The sequence below is a fragment of the Gallinula chloropus genome, assembly GCF_964237585.1.
Source record: "Gallinula chloropus genome assembly, chromosome: Z".
Lineage (NCBI taxonomy): Eukaryota > Metazoa > Chordata > Aves > Gruiformes > Rallidae > Gallinula > Gallinula chloropus.
Genome location: NC_140089.1, coordinates 21,272,364 through 21,290,838, shown reverse-complemented (window position 1 = coordinate 21,290,838; position 18,475 = coordinate 21,272,364). Strand labels below are relative to the sequence as shown.

The following is an 18,475-nucleotide window of genomic DNA, read 5'->3' as shown; positions in this document are numbered from 1 at the left end:
TAGGACAAGGGGAAATGGCATGAAGCTGTGCCAGGGCAGGTTCAGATTAGATATTAGAAAAAATTTTCACTGAAGGAGCTGTTGGGGCCTGGAACAGGCTGCCCAGGGAGGTGGTTGTGTCACCTTCCCTGGACGTGGTTAAAAGAGGTACTTAGGGATATTGTTTAGCATAGGACAGGAACGGTTGGACTTGATGATATTAAAGGTCTTTTCCAACCTTGTGATTCTGTGAAGTCACAACATCAAAATTCTTTCAGGTCAAACATTGCATGTTCTGCTCTCCAACTTGGCAAGTATGATTTGGATTTAAGCAACTGTCTGCCAGACATTATCACAGGATGGCAACACTGTATTGTGATGTCTCCATTAACAATGGTTATCAGCACAATCCCTTCCCTCTCCTAAAAGCTTTAAGAGGGGAAGGAAGTAAGTGAGTACAATTAGAGTTTCTGGAAGTAAATTTAGTTTTCAGCTTACCAAATATGGTTTCGGTGAAGTTCCAGTAAGCGGGCAACACTTCCAGTTTGTTTGATATAAACTTATATATCCATCAGCATCAACTATTCCAAACTAGGGAAAAAAAGACAATACATATGCATGGATTACAGAAAAGTTACCCACAATTCAGAGAGACTACTCTAGTTTTGAAAAATGGCTTCTCTTTGTTAATTTGGAATTATGTCTTGGGGAGGGGTGGAGGGTGAGGGGGTGGGGTAATACAGAGGCATTCCATCAATTACCTTGTTTCCTTGGTAATTGAACCTCATCCGAGTTACTCTGGAGTTGCCACCAGACCGAAAACATGTGATCTGCTGTGCGTGACCCCACTCAAACATGCGGACACTACCATCCTGGGCACCTGTCAGGTCTGCAACAGAAAACATTTACAATACTGGTGTTGTAGCAACTCAGCAGGGAGGTTCCTTCCACCCTTTGGAGAAATGGCACACCAGCTTGCAGCATCCTCAGATTACACAGTGCCACAGCACGTGCCATAGTCCCCAGTGTACTGTAGGAGCAGTGGGTACCACTGAAACTTCCACTCGTGCTACTGAAACTTCATTCAGCTGTACTGAAGAGTACAGTACCCTTCATTATTGAAGAGCAGTATTTAGCTTTTTCAATCCTATCTAGTTACTTGGAGATAATAACATACATTTTTTTCTACTATATTTAGACCACTGCACTAATAAGAGAAATACAGTAACTTCTGCTATTAATAAAATTTTTAAATACTATTTCTAAAGGCTATTCTATAATCCCAGGTATTATTGCTTTGGGAAATGAAGAACAGTTTCAGAAAAAGAGAGCTTCCAATCAACTTTTAATATATATAATATATATTTTTCAAGTAGAACAAAACAGCAGCATACTAAGAAACAGCACCAGTAAGTATACAACCTTTTGAAACACTATTTTTTTTAAACTGAAACTGAACTTACAGTAGGGTAGTGTTGGGTGAGAAGCCATTCTTCTGACATTATTAATAGCCTTCTTGAGCATCTGTTCAATAAACAAAATAACAGGAAATAATTAAACAATACTATGAACAACAGGTTAATGAAATAGAACACTTAGTGATCACAGAGAATTGTTTCCTTACAAAATGCCTACTGAAAGGAAGTATGAATTTAAAAATTCAGAAAAAAAATCCGTTTCTCCCAAGACTAGTGTAGATGTTAATACTTTTGCGGCTTTAAACATCTAGGTAAATAGTAACTTTTTGCTTCAGAGATTTATGGATCCAAACAGAAAGACTCCTTAGACTGCAGTCTTACCTCTTTTCTTGCCAATTCCTTTCTGATTCCATTAAATTTATTGGAATATTCCTGAATATTGTAAGATAAGCAAGAGAGAGGCAGAAGCATGTAAAGAAAGAGGTAAACATACTTTAACAGAAGTAAAAAAATAGGAAGGAATATATTTATTTTCAAGTCTAGTTAATCTATTGTCATTGGAAAGTGATTATTTGTGGCCCTCCAGAATAAGCAATATACCTAGCAACTGTTAAGTAAAAAAATTCTTCAAAAGCATTTATAATTTTTCAAACGTAGTTCCAATCCAATGGATTTCCAGAGCACTTTTGTTCCTGAATTCCACTCTTTGTTTTGAGCAAGGTACACTATGAGAGATGCTGTTTTTCTTAGTTAGTTAATTTCTAAATGGAAAGAGTTCAATGTATCAAAGAAAAATGAAAACGTTAGACAATTAAGATAAAAGCTCCAAGTAATTAAACCTTAGGTCCAACCCACAAAAGGAAAGAAGTAGTAGGATATTTTTTTTTTATCAGGGAAAAGCACCTACATTTTTCCTTGCATGTCTCTTTCCTTCTTTTCCTTCTATTTATGTACACTAAATTTAAGTTTTCATTTTTTTAATTTCCTGTTAGCTCTCCTTAGAAGGATCTGCCTACTTTAAGGACTGACTTTCCTCAGAAAACTGTTGGATTAATGCATGTGTTTACCTGAACATTTGAGAGGGAAGCAGGTTTACATTTATATTTATGTCAAGTGTTAACTTGAAATCAAACAAGTTAAATTTGTTGCCAGAGCTCTCACTTCCAGCACGGCAACTTAACTCATACTGTGCCTCAGGAGCAAGATGGCACTGCTTCCACTGGTTTAGGCTGGAAAAGACCTTTAAGATCACCCAGTCCAACCATGACTTTTGAACTGCTATAGTTTTGTACAGTATTTTACCACTACTTTGTCACTGAAACAGCAGATAGCGAATCAAGTATTTTAAGTATGCTATTCTCCCCTGGTCTGCAATTGTATTGGTGTAAACTAGAAGGCATGAATTACACATTTTTACTTGCTTCAGATCATTAAATATGATCCACAGCATTGAAAAGCTATGCTCCCCAGGTTTTCAGTTTGCAAACAAAAAGGAGGAAAAATACAAGAGAAATAATTTACTTTCTTGTTAGAATTTCCCAGATTCAGATTAGTGGAGTATTGCAACCATCCTGATTATGTTTTGTTTATATATACCCTGATTATATAATTTAAATATTTCAATCCTTAAAGGTTTATTATTTCTTGAATAAAAAGCCTTATACCTCTCTGTTACCCAAGTTTATTTCAAAATACTTTCCTTGAAGATAATCTTTAAATACATATTTTCCTTTTTTTCTGTAAGTACTTTAAATAGCAACGAAAATGATCAATCATTTGGTAAACCACTGGTGAATAAAACAATAGCCATATTATAAGATTTAGGACAAGAAAGGATGGTATTATTTGAAGATCAGTGCACACAGCAATCAGTAAACATTTGCAACACTTGGCTTTCTAAACTTACAATTTATCACTACATGTAAGTGAAAGAACAGTTCTTCATCCTCATTCTATTTCTTCATCAAAATGAAGGGCTATATTGAGTTTTACAGCTACTAACTTTTACTCAGAAGTCAATGTCAGTCATCTTCATTCAGCAGATAAGTATGCATTATGGCTTCCCAATCCCTACTGGACTATGCTTTGGAAAAAGGCAAGTTTGCAGAAACATGCCTTTGAAAGACTATGCTAACCTGAGTCTCCGGTTCAGGGTCTCTGATTTAGAAGCCAAGTATCACTGAAAATGGAAGTATTTGATAATGTAAATGACATTTGATACTGCTAGCCCTCAGATTCCCCTTAACAAAAGCCTAACTGATTTATTGGACAGTTGGGTGCTTTGGGCCTAATGTAGGGTAGTAATACTGAAGATGAAAAAGCTTAAAATCAGATGTCACCAGTTATTAAAATGGTGAATATTGTTGTCAGTCATACTGGCTTGGAAGACTAGCTGTTGATAATTACCTGAGTTTTCAGGCTGACAGTATGTCCTATTTACTTCAGTGCTCTCTTAGAACACCTCCTTTTAGAGGTGTGTAAGCATACTGTACTGGAGAGTTCGGTGGTAAAGCTCTTTACTTACCTTGTACAAATTGTGTAGAAGAGTAACAAAAAACCCCCCCTTAGAGCTAATAAAGCATTGTTAACTACCTGAATATCATAAATCCTATTTCCCTTTTTGATGGAAGCGAAGCAAAGACAAGACTGAAAAGCCAGTAATGGTACAAAACAGTGGACCACATCTACTAAATGGACTGCAAATTATGGAAAAGCAAAGATGAGAACAGGATCAAAAGCAGTATCTGAAGGAACAAAGTAACAAAGAATAGCAACAAAAGAATTTGGTGAAGCTGGTTTTCCTCCAGATTTGATCTCTTCCACAGTAACACTATTTCCTCACAAGAAACTGTATCTTCCTTCATTTACTTTGTCCTTCATTCAGTACCTTTGTCTCTCCTCCCTAGAGGGCAGGTGCCATGCGCTGTGGTTGGTTCTCTGCCACAGTCAAACAGTATGCCAATCAAAATTTAGGTCCAAACAAAATTTAGGTTCAGATTTAACAGCATACACATTCAACACAAGCACAGTCTTTATGTAAGAAAGTTTTACTACATATAAAATAGCACATCATGCAAGAACAGTTTACGTGAACAGGTTACATAATTATTTTGTTGAGAAATACACATGCACACAACCTCAATACATATCCACATGTAAACATACAGACACATGTGTCTATATATATAATGGAAGCAAGAGGAGAAAAAGGCAATGGCATTCAAAGAGTACTTGCAGAAGAAATCTGATCATGATAGAGCTGGCAATTAGGATCTATAGTCTCTAAATGTCACAGAATCACAAGGTTGGAAGAGACCTCTGAAGATCATTGAGTCCAACCATTCCCATCTTATGCTAAACCATATCCCTAAGTACCTCATCTACCCTTTTTTTAAACACATCCAGGGAAGGTGACTCAACCCCCTCCCTGGGCAGCCTGTTCCAGGCCCCAACAGCTCCTCCAGTGAAAATTTTTTTTCTAATATCCAATCTAAACCTGCCCTGGCACAGCTTCATGCCATTTCCCCTTGTCCTATCTCCTGTCACCTGGCTGAAGAGACCATCACCCACCTCTCTACAACCTCCCTTCAGGTTGCTGTAGGTGGTGATAAGGTCTCCCCTCAGCCTCCTCTTCTCCAGGCTAAACATCCCCAGCTCCCTCAGCTGTTCCTCATAGGATTTGCCCTCCAGCCCCTTCCCCAGCCTGGTTGCCCTTCTCTGCACTTGCTCAAGGTCATCAATGTCCTTTTTATGCTGGTGAGCCCAGAACTGGACACAGTACTCGAGGTGTGGCCTCACCAATGCCAAGTACAGGGGCACAATTGGTGTCATCTCCATGGTAAGAAGCATCAACTTGCTCTTTTGGACACAGATGCCCCTTACTGGGTGTCCTTCACTCCAGTGTTTTTCAAAAATGTCCCAACAGTGAAACTGACTATCTCCTCTAAAACATGATCTGCAGAAGTGGGATACTGAACAATGCTGAAATTACAGTTAGCAAAACCACGCAGCAGTTCAAGGACAGAGCTGACAACAGCTTTGGAGATAAACAGTCATATATCATCATGACATGTAGTTCAACATACATATGATGTTTGTAGTTGGTCCTATTTCTTCAGTTCTGCCTTCCTTGTTTCCCTTATGAAACCTAAAATTCCCTATTTTTCCCAAACTCAAATTTCTCAGTTTCCAGAGTTTAATTTCATTTCAGCCTCTGTCCTGCCTGTGAGATATGCATTAGGACTTTAATTGCTGTCCTCTCTACACAGGTTCATAGTAAGATACACTGCACTGCCATGATATGTCATGCTAGAGCAGAAATTGGTCTTTACTCTTCAATAAAAACTGGAAATTGTCTGGAACTCAGAGTTAAAGATTGTGCTTAAAATGCTATCTTGATATTTCATGCAAGTATTTCTAGCCAAGCTTTACTGATTTATATCCTAAAACTTCCAGAATACATTCTTTTTGGATACAGTATTTGGCTTCAAGTCATTAAACAACTAAAGTTGCAACTTCCTACCTTAACCCTTTTTTTTTTTTTAATTATGTAGATTAAGTAAAGAAAGCATATATAGCTTCACTAAAAAATCTGCTTGCTTAGTTGGAGTATCTTAAACTTTGTTTGGTATTTTAACCTATTAATCAGATTATTATAAAATATTTCAGCTTGGCTGATTAAACAGAAAAGCTAGATTTACTTACACACCAATAATAAAATGTAACTAGCCACCCTACACAGACAAAAGGAGAGAAGCAGACCAGGCTGATCTTGGACAAGCGACTTACCACAGATGCACCCCTGCCAGTTTGTGTACTGCCAAGCCAAGGCATATTGATAGGTGTGCCAGGATTACTATGCGTGTATGGAGTGGTTCCCTGAACATTGACCAGATCATCACGAGCATGTATGACTAAGAAATCATCAGTCCTATAAATGAAACAAGGTAAATTAGATTTCAGTCAACCACATTATATACTGTGCTTTTTTACACTGATTTTTACACAGTTCAGCTGTGATATTTGAAACATAAAAAGTATACCCTTTATTTTCTATTTCCGCATCCTCATCAACCCAGGTATATATCTGTGTAGCTAAAATTGCAGAAACATCTAATTCTTGAATGTCATGACTTGATGCTATTGCAATGCAGTTCCGATTTGCCTGAAAAAAGAAACACACAAAAAGCTAGTACAAAAGGCGTATTCACCAAAAAGGTGATTCATTTTGTTATTTTCTTTGGTTGTGGTACATTTGTCCATAAAAACATACACTTAATCAATTTACAAAACCCAAATATTTGTGTCTACAAATCTATATATTTGAACTGTCTAAATTTGATATTTCCTTTTTTTAAAAGATTTTTTGCATCTGGATAACATCATACACTATTTGTATTGTATATCTCTCTCAAGCAGCTCTGGCTTCTTTTTGCTTTCCTTAGAGGATAAACAAGAGGTAACCTTAATGCAATGCTTGCAAGCACCCTGTCACAATCTTGTGTAGCTGGGTGCTGGCAGAGAAGTGGGGACTGCAGGGATGGCTGCTGCACAAAGCAGCCAGAAGCTCTCTGCAGGCCCTGGAAAGTAAATATCGTCCAATTCAAGGCCAGAGTTGCTGCTGACCAGAGCCAATTGGTGATGGTCACAGCACCTCTGGGAATCACACTTAGAAGAAAGGAAAAATGCAGCCAGACGCATTTTGCCACCAGAGAAGGGAGTGAGAAGATGTAATGAGCTGTGCAGGCACCAAGGCCAGGGAAGGAGGAGCAGGGAGGGAGGAGGACGGGGTGAAGAATGGGGCACTCTGGGTGCCGGAAAGAGAGATTCCCTTGCAGCTCATGAAGGCCACCATGCTGGAGCGGGTGTCCCCTCGCAGCCCATGAATAAAGATGGAGAGCAGAGACTATCTACAGCCTGTGAAGAGATTGATCCACACCACAGCAGGTTTGCTGGGGGACTTGTGACTCTGAGGGGAGACCAGGCTGGAGCAGTCTGGGCCTGAAGGTCAGCACCCCATGGAAGGGAGCCGTGCTGAGGCAAGTGGTCAGGAGATGACTCCCCAGCAGAAAGGACTTACGCTGGAGAAGTTTGTCAAGGACTGTCTTCTGTGGGTGGGACCCCACAGTGCCGCAGGGGAAGAATGTGTCTGAGTGTGGAATGTACCCCCCAAAATAAGGAAGACAACTCTGGAGGAATGGACTGAAAACCCCTATTCCCTGCCCCTCCCTGCGCCATGATGCAGGGGAAGAAGGGAGTAAAATAATGAATTTTAAGTCTGCTAAGAAGGGAGGAGTGAGGGGAAGGTGCTTTAAGACCTGGCCCACACTTCCCATTACCTGACTCTGGTTCACTTGGTGTGTAGTTGTAGTGTAATAAATTACTTTTCTTTCTTTTATTCTGTGTGGAGTATGTTTTGCCCAGGACACTAATTATAGAGTAATCTCTCGCTGTCCTTATTGTGAATCCTAATCTTCCCAGTATATATTTTCTCCCCTTTTCAGCTGAAAAGGGGAGTGATAGAGTGGCTTTGGTGGGCCTTTAGACAGGGCCAAACCACCACAGTCCTTTTTGGCACCCTCCCCTTATGGCCTAAACTGTTAATCTGTGATGATCTCTCACCAATTCCCAAAGAGGCTACCACCTGTTTACCAGGTGTAAGTACAAGATGATTATGTCATCCTGCTTTCCTTATACTCACCTTATTGACTGCAAAAGCAGTAATGATATCAGACTCTTTATGGATTATTCTTGCCTTGCCTCCTGGGTATCCAAAATCTGTTTCTATCTGTATATATAAAAAGTAAAGCATATTTAAAAGCAAACTTCCACGTAACACTACTTTTTATTGGAAATACAGAGAACAAACATTGGATGAAATGTTATGTATATGTGTATGACAAATATAATGTCTAATAATTATGGTAAACCTGCTTTGTGTGTAATAATCTAACTTCCCGGTCCCATGTTAAGATTACCATAGTAACAGAGAAATTGTCATTTGTCACAGAAGTCTCAGTGTTGTGTTCATTCTCAAGTTTTTCAGGGATGCTAGAAGCAAGCAGGGCTACATGCACACTTGCGGGTCTTGATAAAAAAGTTGGAGTCTTGGTGTTTTGTTATTAAAAAAAATTGCTCAGTCTTTTCACGCTCGTAGCAAACACTTTTGGCCACTAAATCTGAGACAAGTCTGAAAGAAGGTGCTGACAAAACCCTGAGCAGGAACATAAATTTGAACTTTGTCAGCTTGCCTATTCACTATTCTCTGTAATTAAATAAATCTAGAACCCTGCACACTCCAGTACCACAAACTTTTTACCTCCTTGTTTTATTTGTTCCCCTTAATGTTATCTAATGTTGTATTTATTTGAATCTTGTCTACCCTTTTCTATTTTCGAAATGCACCCAGGTACATGTCAGCACACAACAGAATTCTGAAGAGTACCAGCACTCCTCTTCAAAATTAAAGAGATCAGCATGGCAAGTATTAAACTGATAAGAGTACTAACTCAGACTGCAGTTAAACGTAAATTTTGTATTTTCTTCAAAACACAAATAATTATTGCAGAACTACAATTTCTCAGCCTTTACCCTTCAATTTCTCAATTGTCTGGTCTTCAGAAGATTCACTGGAAGAGGCTGCCCCCTCCCTGGCAGTGTTCAATGCCAGGCTGAATGGGTCTCTGTGCAACCTGGGCTAGTAGGGGGTGACCTTGCCTGTAACAGGAGGGTTGGAACTACGTGTTCTTTGAGGTCTCTTCCAACCAAACCACTCAGTGATTCTATAAAAATGATGTTGTCAAAGAACTGCAAACACTCTTCTTCAAAATCTGTAAAAGCTCTGTAGGTATTATAGACCACAAAGTAGAATAAATTTAAGATGAAAACAAAGTTGATACTCTAGTGTTTTTATGTATGCAAAAACGGCGCTGACAAATAGATACAAAAACATCATCTTACTGTGTGGTGAACAAACCCACATGACATAATTTTTCCCTACTGAGTTTCAATTAACAAATTGGTAATTCTGCTTTCTTGCGTTATTAACAACAAGGTACCCCGAGGACATTACAGGGTTCTCACATTTCTGCCTTCTCATTAGTTTTGTCAAAGAAAGCTTGAAGAATATAGTATTTGTTCACATTCCTAGGTATAGAATTATACATTGTTAGTTGCTCATACTCAAGAAAGTTGTTACAGAGTTGTTATATGGGTTCGTTTATCATTTTAAAAATAAGGCTCAGAAAATTTTCAGTAGCAAATTAGCATCATGCTAGCAAACTGCTCCAACTTCAGGTAACTACCTTCACTTAAAGGAAACAATTCTAGCCATTTCATACAGCTGAAAGGTCCTATACTCACTATGCTCCCACAGAACTACCAAATTTTTGTCACTTGGGAGAATCTCAACCTCACCTCTTTACCTGGAAACTGGTAATACATACTGTTCTTACCTGGATGTTTAATCCAGCTAAATTACATCTAGTTTCAGAGAGACTCTAACACAAGACTAGTTTAACTCAATCTCTTGCAAAACTGATTTTTTGAGCTTATTTGTTATATCAGCAAAGAATTATTAAGGGAGATCAGCACCATTTCAAAAAGGAAGTATTTCATAATGAAGTCTCACTTGAGCATTACTGCGATGTACCTTATTGATGATGGGGTCCTCCACCACAGAATTTTTCATGGTTTCATTGTGCTCCTCTAACGACTTCATCAAGGAAAGAACAACCACAGAACAAAAAATAAAGATAAGACGTAACACACAAGGTATCAAGGAAATCTTGAATTCCTTTTTGGTTACCCCAACACAGAACAACTGAAACACAACAGCATGTTTGCACACAAATACGTACATATTTTAAGTATTAAAAGTAAGTATCAAATTTTAAACTCTATACTCAATACAGAAGAGACAGATTTACCTATTCTGTACTGTAACAGCATCTTGTCTATCTTGAAAATCAAGTTTATTGGAAGATAAGCAATTTCCACTGATGTTTTATCAGGTCACATGAGGATACAGAATAAAGCCAAACACACCTATGCTATGTAAGGCTATTTCTGATCCTACTTTGAAAGCTATAAACCCCATCTAAAACATTCCAAAATACCTTTCCATACAGTATAGCAACACAGCTGCAGTAACATAGGGCATGGTCAGAAATGATGCATCTTCAAAGGACAAGACAAAGGGAACAGTTTTCCTTTTACTGTACTCTGTAGCGAACACACCTAGCCACAAACAATCAAACAAGCTAATACTGTAGTTGTGACAGGACAAAGATTAGCTCATACAGAAATCTTCTGTCATGGCTTTACTAGTCATAAATACTCTCCCCTGCATGATTAATTGGTCTGCTTTTTCTCTTATGTTTCTACTATTCCATAGCTTTTCTATAAAACAAGTCATGTTCTTGTAAGATTGGTAGTAGGGGTGAGTAAGAAAGAAAAGGAGTAACTACAGAGGAAGAGAATACCCAATCCATAAAATTCCATTACAGACCACAGCTTTAAAACATTTAATTGTATTTTATGAAAAAGTTCATAGATTGACCTGCAATACTTCATATACCATACCAACCTCATTAAGGCATCTCTTCTTTGTAAAAATATTTCTTATAAAGGTTTCCTGGACTTCTTCCTGTTTAACCAAGTACTGCCAGAGCCTCTTCACAGACAGTGCAATATGACTGTTAGATCTACAGAATAAAGTTAAATATTTGCATCATGTAAAAAACTACAATATCTTCGATTCTAATCCAACCAGAAAAAAAAATGCTGAAGCAAACTACAGCTCTCTAAAATCCATACAAGACCTACTTGAAAGCATTCTGGTACCATGTTCCTGACAAACCTATATTGGAGAGGCAGTGCAAAAGGAAGAAAAATAACATTTTCACCTCCTATCTCGTGACAAGTAAGAAAAATCTTTAAAGAGATTACAAAACAATAAGGTCAGCATACAGATTATCTATTAGGCCACCTCCTTCTTTATAACATGGATCATTTCTGTTTACTGCTAATGAGTCGTCCTATCACATGGGCAATGAATAACTAACACTTCCTGCTAAGAACATACTGTCAGTTGTGTAACATCTCCAAATCAACCATGACTTTTCAGTAACAAAATTGAAAGGACTGTAAAATCAGGTCAGACTTAAAATGTTTATGCTTATCCTTAGAAACTGCATGCTCGAGCAAAATGTGAAAACACAGAAATAGCTGCTTATAGCAGCAGAATGCACAAAACTCAAACCCTGAATTGCTTTAAAATAACATTTTAAAAAGTAATGGTAGACAGCAGACACGTTAAGCTGTTCAGTTTTAAATCAACTCAAGTTCTTAAACTGTGAGAACTGTGGGGTATTTTAGAACAAAAAGATAGTCTATCCATTGATTTTGCAACCACAAGCGATATTAAGATTTAAAAGGCAGAAATTTAAAACAAGAATTTAAGCAGCTGAGCACAATTTTCTGGCTGAACATACAATTATGTGGAGTCAAAACTATGAAAATGTGAACAACAAATATTTCTTCTCTGATTTTAGGAAAAGATACTGATAAGAATGTAATTTTATTCCCTTCTAAGGTGAGGCAATTATTTAAATCATTGTCAATTTGCTGTAATTATCTCTTGGGATAGATTTGTTGTTCTTTACTGTCAATCATAGTTTTCCACAGAGACACTCAAAATCTGTATGTTAGGCTTCAATAAGAGAACTTTAAAAATTCACTTTATACTGTTTTTCCTGACCTTGTTTTGAACCAGAGAGGCATGAATTCTGATACATACCCACAATGGAATAGAGCAAACCCAGAAAGTGGCATTATCTGTTATGGTCTATCACATGCACTAACAACATCATGTTCAATGTATTTTACAGATACTATAGCGTTTGTAGAAGTCAGACTCACCTGAATGGAGTGTTTGTAGGCTCAAGTAAAGTTTTATGGCGAAGCAATGCAGGACCAGCAGCTAGGGCATCTTCAGAAGCATGAACTGAAATATAGTGCTGAGGTGGACCGCCATATAACTCAAGACGCCGGAAAAGAACTTGTTCCCAGCGCTGTAGTGTTTTTAAAACTGCATGGCATATTGGAGAACTAACTGGAAGCTCTAGAAAGGCAAGTAAATAATCAGAATAACAAGGTTGGAAGAGACCTTTGAAGATCATTGAGTCCAACCATTCCCATCCTAAGCTAAACCATATCCCTAACTACCTTATCTACCCTTTTTTTGAACACATCCAAGGAAGGTGACTCAACCCCCTCCCTGGGCAGCCTGTTCCAGGCCCTGACAACTCTTTCAGTAAAAAATTTTTTTCTAATACCCAATCTAAACCTGCCCTGGAGCAGCTTCATGTCTCCCTTCAGCCTCCTCTTCTCCAGGCGAAACATCCCCAGCTCCCTCAGCCGTTCCTCATAGGATTTGCCCTCCAGCCCCTTCACCAGCCTGATTGCCCTTCTCTGCACTTGCTCAAGGACCTCAATGTCCTTCTTATGGTGGGGAGCCCAGAACTGCACACAGTACTCGAGGTGTGGCCTCACCAATGCCGAGTACAGGGGCACAATTACCTCCCTAGACCTACTGGCCACACTGTTTTTGATACAAGCCAAGATGCCATTGGCCTTCTTGGCTGCCCGGGCACACTGCTGGCTCATATTCAGCCTGCTGTCAACCAACACTCTCAGGTCCTTCTCTGCCTGACAGCTCTCCAGCCAGTCTCCCCCAAGCCTGTAGTGTTGCATGGGATTGTTACGTCTAGATCCATCATAACTTGATAAAGACATTTCCACATCTGAAGACTGACATAAGCTTTATTGCAATCTCAACTTGATATTTGCAAGTTTAAATAGATGAACTGCTTTGTGCTAAATAAAGGGCAGACTTCTCCAATTCTGATAGAAATCAGTTATCATGGGATAGATCCTCCTCAAAACTCTATCAAGGCATATGGATGACAGGCAGGTGATGAGAGAAAGCCAACATGGCTTTACAAAGTGCACATTGTGCCTGACTGACTGTTGGCATTCTGTGATGGACTGAGTGTACCAGTGAGCAATTTATGTCCCCAACTTTTGAGTTCTGTAAGGCGTCTGACATGGTTCTACACAACATCCTTACCACTTAATTGGAGCAAGATGGATTTGATGGATAAGGAAATGGCTGAATTACTGCAACCAAAGAGCTGCAGTCAATGGGTCAATGTCCAAATAACTGGTGTCCCTCAGGGGTGTGTATTGGGGCTGGTACTGCTTAGTGTCTTTGGTAATGGCAAAGACAGTGGCAGTGAACACACCATCAGTATATTTGCAGATAAAACCAATACAAGTGGTTTGCTCAAGGAAGCGATGCCATCCAGAGAGACCTTGACAAGCTTGAGGACTGGGCCCACAGGAATTTTATGAAGTTCAACAAGGACAAGTGCAAGTTCCTGCACATGGGTCAGGGCAATCCCCCGGTATGAACAGAGATTTGAGTGACAAATGGATTGAAACTATCCCTGCAGAGGGGGACATGGATGAAAAATTGGACAAGTCAGCAATATGCACTTGCAGCCCAAAAACCAATCACATTCTGTGCTGAATCAAAAGAAAGATGGCCAACAGGGCAAGGGAGATTATTTCTTCCATCTCATTCATTCTCATGAGACCCCACCAAGAATACATCCAGCTCTGAGGCCCTTGGTACAAGCAAGACAAAGAGCTGTTGGGGTGGGTACAGGAAGATGCCATAAAAATGCTAAGAGAACTGGTGCACCTCTCCTATGAAGACAGGTTGAAAGACTTGGCCTTGTTCAACCTGGAGAACAGGAGCTCTGCAGACACGTTACTAGAGCCTATCAATATTTAAGGGAAAAATACAAGAAAGATGGAGGATGACATTTTACCAAGGCCTGTACTGACCAGAAAACAATGGCTTTAAATAGAAGAGTACATTTAGATTAGATATAAGGAAGAAGGTTTTTTTATGATGAGGATGGTGAGACACTGGAACAGGTTCTCAGAAGTTGTCAGATACTCCATCCGCTCAAAGTGTTCAAGGTCACATCAGATGGGGCTTTGAGCAATACAACCTAGTGAAAAATGCCCTTGCCCACGACAGGGGGGTTTGACTGCATAATCTTTAAGCATCCCTTCCAACGCAAACTGCTCCATGTTTGTATGAAACAAGGAGTAGGAAAGATATTAACTTGAATTACAAAAAAAAGAATAGTATTGACACCAAGAAATACTGTTAAAATTCCTGTATGACTAAAAGGCAAAGAAAAAAAATCCTATGCAGAGGCTTCTACTAACTACTGACCATTCCTTCTCACCCACTCATCTTACCCTCCCACCACATTATTTCATAAATATACCTGTATCAGAACCCTAATTTTCCCATCATCTGGGAAAAAAGAACTTTTGAACTAAAACTACAACATACCCATTATTCAACACATTACTGATTTTAAATGTGGTTATTGAGTATGAAAAGACAAGTATGCTGCTTATTACCTGAAAGATCATGTCCGGCCAAAGGGTAGAAAGTCTTCAAATTGTGAAGTACCAGCTGAACCATTGCCAATCTCATCAGTGACCAACTAACAAGAAAGCACTAGTAAGTCATTTATTAATAAGAAAATAATTTTTCTCTCATTTATTCACAGTTCGAACTGTGAATCACTACTATGTGTTAATAAAATAAGGAAAATAAGAATTGTAAGAAATAAACTACTAAGTCTAGACAACACACTGCCATGAAATATTAACTAACTGGTATCTTATCACAAAAGTCCAGAAATGCAAGTCATTGCTGAACATCTTGCATTCTAAAGAGTTACTTACCTGTACGAATTTGAATTCAAATGCTCTTGATTTTGTGAATTGGATGGAAACACATCTCCATCAGTATCTTCATCTTCGCCACTTTCCTGACTCTCTTCTGAATCATACTCCACTCTACTTTGTGATGGAAGAAAAGGCTAAAAATTTAAGCAATATTCCTTCAGTGTCTTCTTGTCAAGAGTTAGTTTTAAGTTATCATATTAAAAATACTTCATTATAATACTTAATGCTTTTTTAGAAAAGTAGGCATATAATCTTAGACAATTTAGTAACATTTGGAGTTTGTACCTCCTGAAAAGGGTAACTGTCAGTGAGTGCTGCACACTTTAACAGCTTCGAATTTTGAATAAAAATAGTTAATGACAAAAATTAAAATACTAACAGTTTCCAAATTCTTATTTTGCTTTACTTTCAAGTCAGATTTATCAAACCAAACATACACACAGAATCTTAGGGGTTGGAAGGGACCTCAAGAGATCATCGGGTCCAACCCCCCTGCCAAAGCAGGCTCCCTATCTCATATTACACAGATAGGCATCCAGACGAGACTTGAATATCTCCAGAGAAGGAGACTCAACCACCTCCCTGGGCAGCCTATTCCACTGCTCCGTCACCCTCACTGTGAAAAAGTTCTTCCGCATGTTGGTGCGGAACTTCCGATGCTCCAGCTTGTCATTTGTCAGAGACCAGCCCAAAAGCACCCATATGCTTTCCTTTCTAGTTATCTCAATGGCTTAAAGTACAAAAGAAGAAACTACGGAGTTCAATATTTATGCTAAGCCCATATTGTAATAATAAGCCCATACTTCTAATTTCTTTTTTTGTTCTTGCTTCTAAAGTATTTCTCATGATTATTTTGCTGACATGGCTAATATCTGATAGAGATATTTGCCATACAGCCCTATAAAATTGTGTAACTTTCTATAAAGAAAGATCTGCCATAGCAGACTTGACAGAACACAAGGTCATTTCGTTTCCAGCAAGTATACATGGTCACTTCATCCATTTGAAACAAATTATAAAGCTGCTCTTTTCCTTGTTTATCTAAATATCTGATCTATAATTACCTATAAATATGTACTTCACAACTGTGAAAAGCAACGTGTTGTTCATACTATTATCTGAAAGCAAGAAGTGTTGCTGTTTCAAAAATAGCTGTAGGAAGTGGTTTAGGAAAAAGCTAAATATGAGTAATAAAACCACAAATCTAAATTGATATGTAGAATAAAGACTAAGAAAAAAGGTTACCATTCTAGAAGCAATAGAGAGCATTTAATTGTCAGAAGGGCTAAACAATTACCTTGGCAATGAAATAATCCCAGATGCTAAGCTCAGGAGGAATAAATCTTTCTTTGCAAGATGGAGATTCTTGGTCTACCAGTGGCAATTCAGGCAACTGAGAACTCTCTTTTGGAGAGGTTTTTGACGAAAGCCTGTAACATTTTTGCTGCTTCTCTCCATCATCTAGAGGAAGAAAACACATTATTTTGCTATAACTGTTTGCTCCACCTCCATATTACTTTTAATAATGAGATTTATAACAGAAAGTAAAAATCTTCCTTATTACAAATTGTCACAATTTTAGCTTACCACTTCTATAGCAAATAAGCACAGAGAATCTTAATCCTCTACTGCACAAAACTAATACATACCTAGAACTCCAATAAAGAACTGCCCCCAAAGGGGGGGAACCCCAGCACAGAACACACAGAATTGTACAGTATACTCATGCTGCATGAGCAGCTTTCTTCCTATAAAGATGACAAATATTACTGCTCAAGCAACAATACTGCAAACCTAAATTAGTTTAGTAAGTTTGATGATGCATATTTAAGACAAGCCAAGAGTCTTGTCTTTCACAACATGCAATGCAAGTATCTGAGATTTTTTTACTCCAACACCAAGTTGTAAATCTGTCTCCTTCCAGACGACATGTGTACTTTTTTCTAAATGGTACAATTTTGATAAATCTATGTCCTCACAGTATAGTTCTCCAAAAGATATAAAAGATCCAATTTCAACATGCAATCTCATATATACCTTAACAAACCGGAAGGACAAATTATTTTTAATAATACTCTAATTCTTGGGTTGGAGGGATCCCCTCATTTCACACAACATTGACTTTTTTCAGAATAGGAAATGCCTACGAGAGAATTATTTTAATTACGTTCTTGATGACTACACTACTCAAGAAAAGAGTTTATTCAAGCTATCAGAAATATCTTAATGCAGTTATATCACAAATGAATGAGCAAACAAGCCTTATTTCAGATCCCTTACTTTCTTGATAATTGAGATGTATCAACAAATATGGGAAAAGCAATGGCTTAAAGAAGAGGCTCACATAATCATCTGATACAAAGAACTGAAACGATGTCAGGTTAAATGAATTGTATCCCAATACAGCCTTTCTGTTAGTAAAGGAGGAATTACATTTTTGTCAGTGTCCCTGACCAGTCATGTTTGTTATGGAGATTTGATAGAACACTGTAACCTTCATTCATCTTCCACTACAGACAGAAGTAACTCCTACTTCCTACCTGACTGCAAAATTTGTTTTTTATTTTCAAGTATATGCCTGCAATGTATAGAAATTAGTTTCCATAGTGAAATAGTTTCATGGGTTCAAGACTTACGTAAACCAAAGAAAGCTAAACCATTAAGACCAAGAGGGAGTCAGTGTTTTTACTACCTTTTGAAGTTCACAAAACTTTCAACACCTATTCTTCTGAGTACTGAACATTTACTTATTTCTTACGCATTTTAAAAATCTCATTTTTCCAGTCAAGGTTTGAAAAATATGACATCAGCTAAAGGAATCTTAGAACGCATATAAGTTCCACCCCCACCTACCATTTTTAAAAAGCGTGAAAAGTTCAGTTGGGGAAGAAGAGTATAATTAAACAAGAAAAAAACAGAAAGTTTTTCTAAGTGGGGATTTTGGTTTTCACAAAGCAATGAGACCTGGCAACTAGTCATAAAAAAAATCTCACCTAAACACCCATTAGGTAAAGGGGAATATGGGATGCTTTGTAACTTGGGTCTATGGCTGATGTAATAGCAGTAATAGGCTCCAAGACAAATCTAGAGGACCTGACCTGGAGACTACATATCAGTATCACTGAGTTCAAGCATAACCACGTTAGGCCAGCCTGGTTGCAAGGTTGAACTAATAAGCGTATCACAAATGCAAATGGATGCTTTATTATTTTAACTTTCCTTATTCCTTTCTGCTAGCA

General features: G+C 38.2%; 1 protein-coding gene across 1 annotated transcript in view; it reads right to left on the bottom strand.

Moving 5' to 3' along the window:
* Window positions 1–18,475, bottom strand: part of DMXL1 (Dmx like 1) — a gene marked incomplete at both ends in the record, with an annotated part of 78,655 nt that overhangs the window by 4,516 nt on the left and 55,664 nt on the right. The window contains 13 exon segments of the mRNA XM_084277966.1: window positions 478–570; window positions 741–868; window positions 1,443–1,503; window positions 1,779–1,829; window positions 6,186–6,327; window positions 6,440–6,561; window positions 8,098–8,184; window positions 10,048–10,110; window positions 10,984–11,101; window positions 12,318–12,519; window positions 14,904–14,989; window positions 15,234–15,370; window positions 16,534–16,697. Of these exon segments, the coding sequence (XP_084134092.1) occupies window positions 478–570; window positions 741–868; window positions 1,443–1,503; window positions 1,779–1,829; window positions 6,186–6,327; window positions 6,440–6,561; window positions 8,098–8,184; window positions 10,048–10,110; window positions 10,984–11,101; window positions 12,318–12,519; window positions 14,904–14,989; window positions 15,234–15,370; window positions 16,534–16,697 (1,454 nt within the window).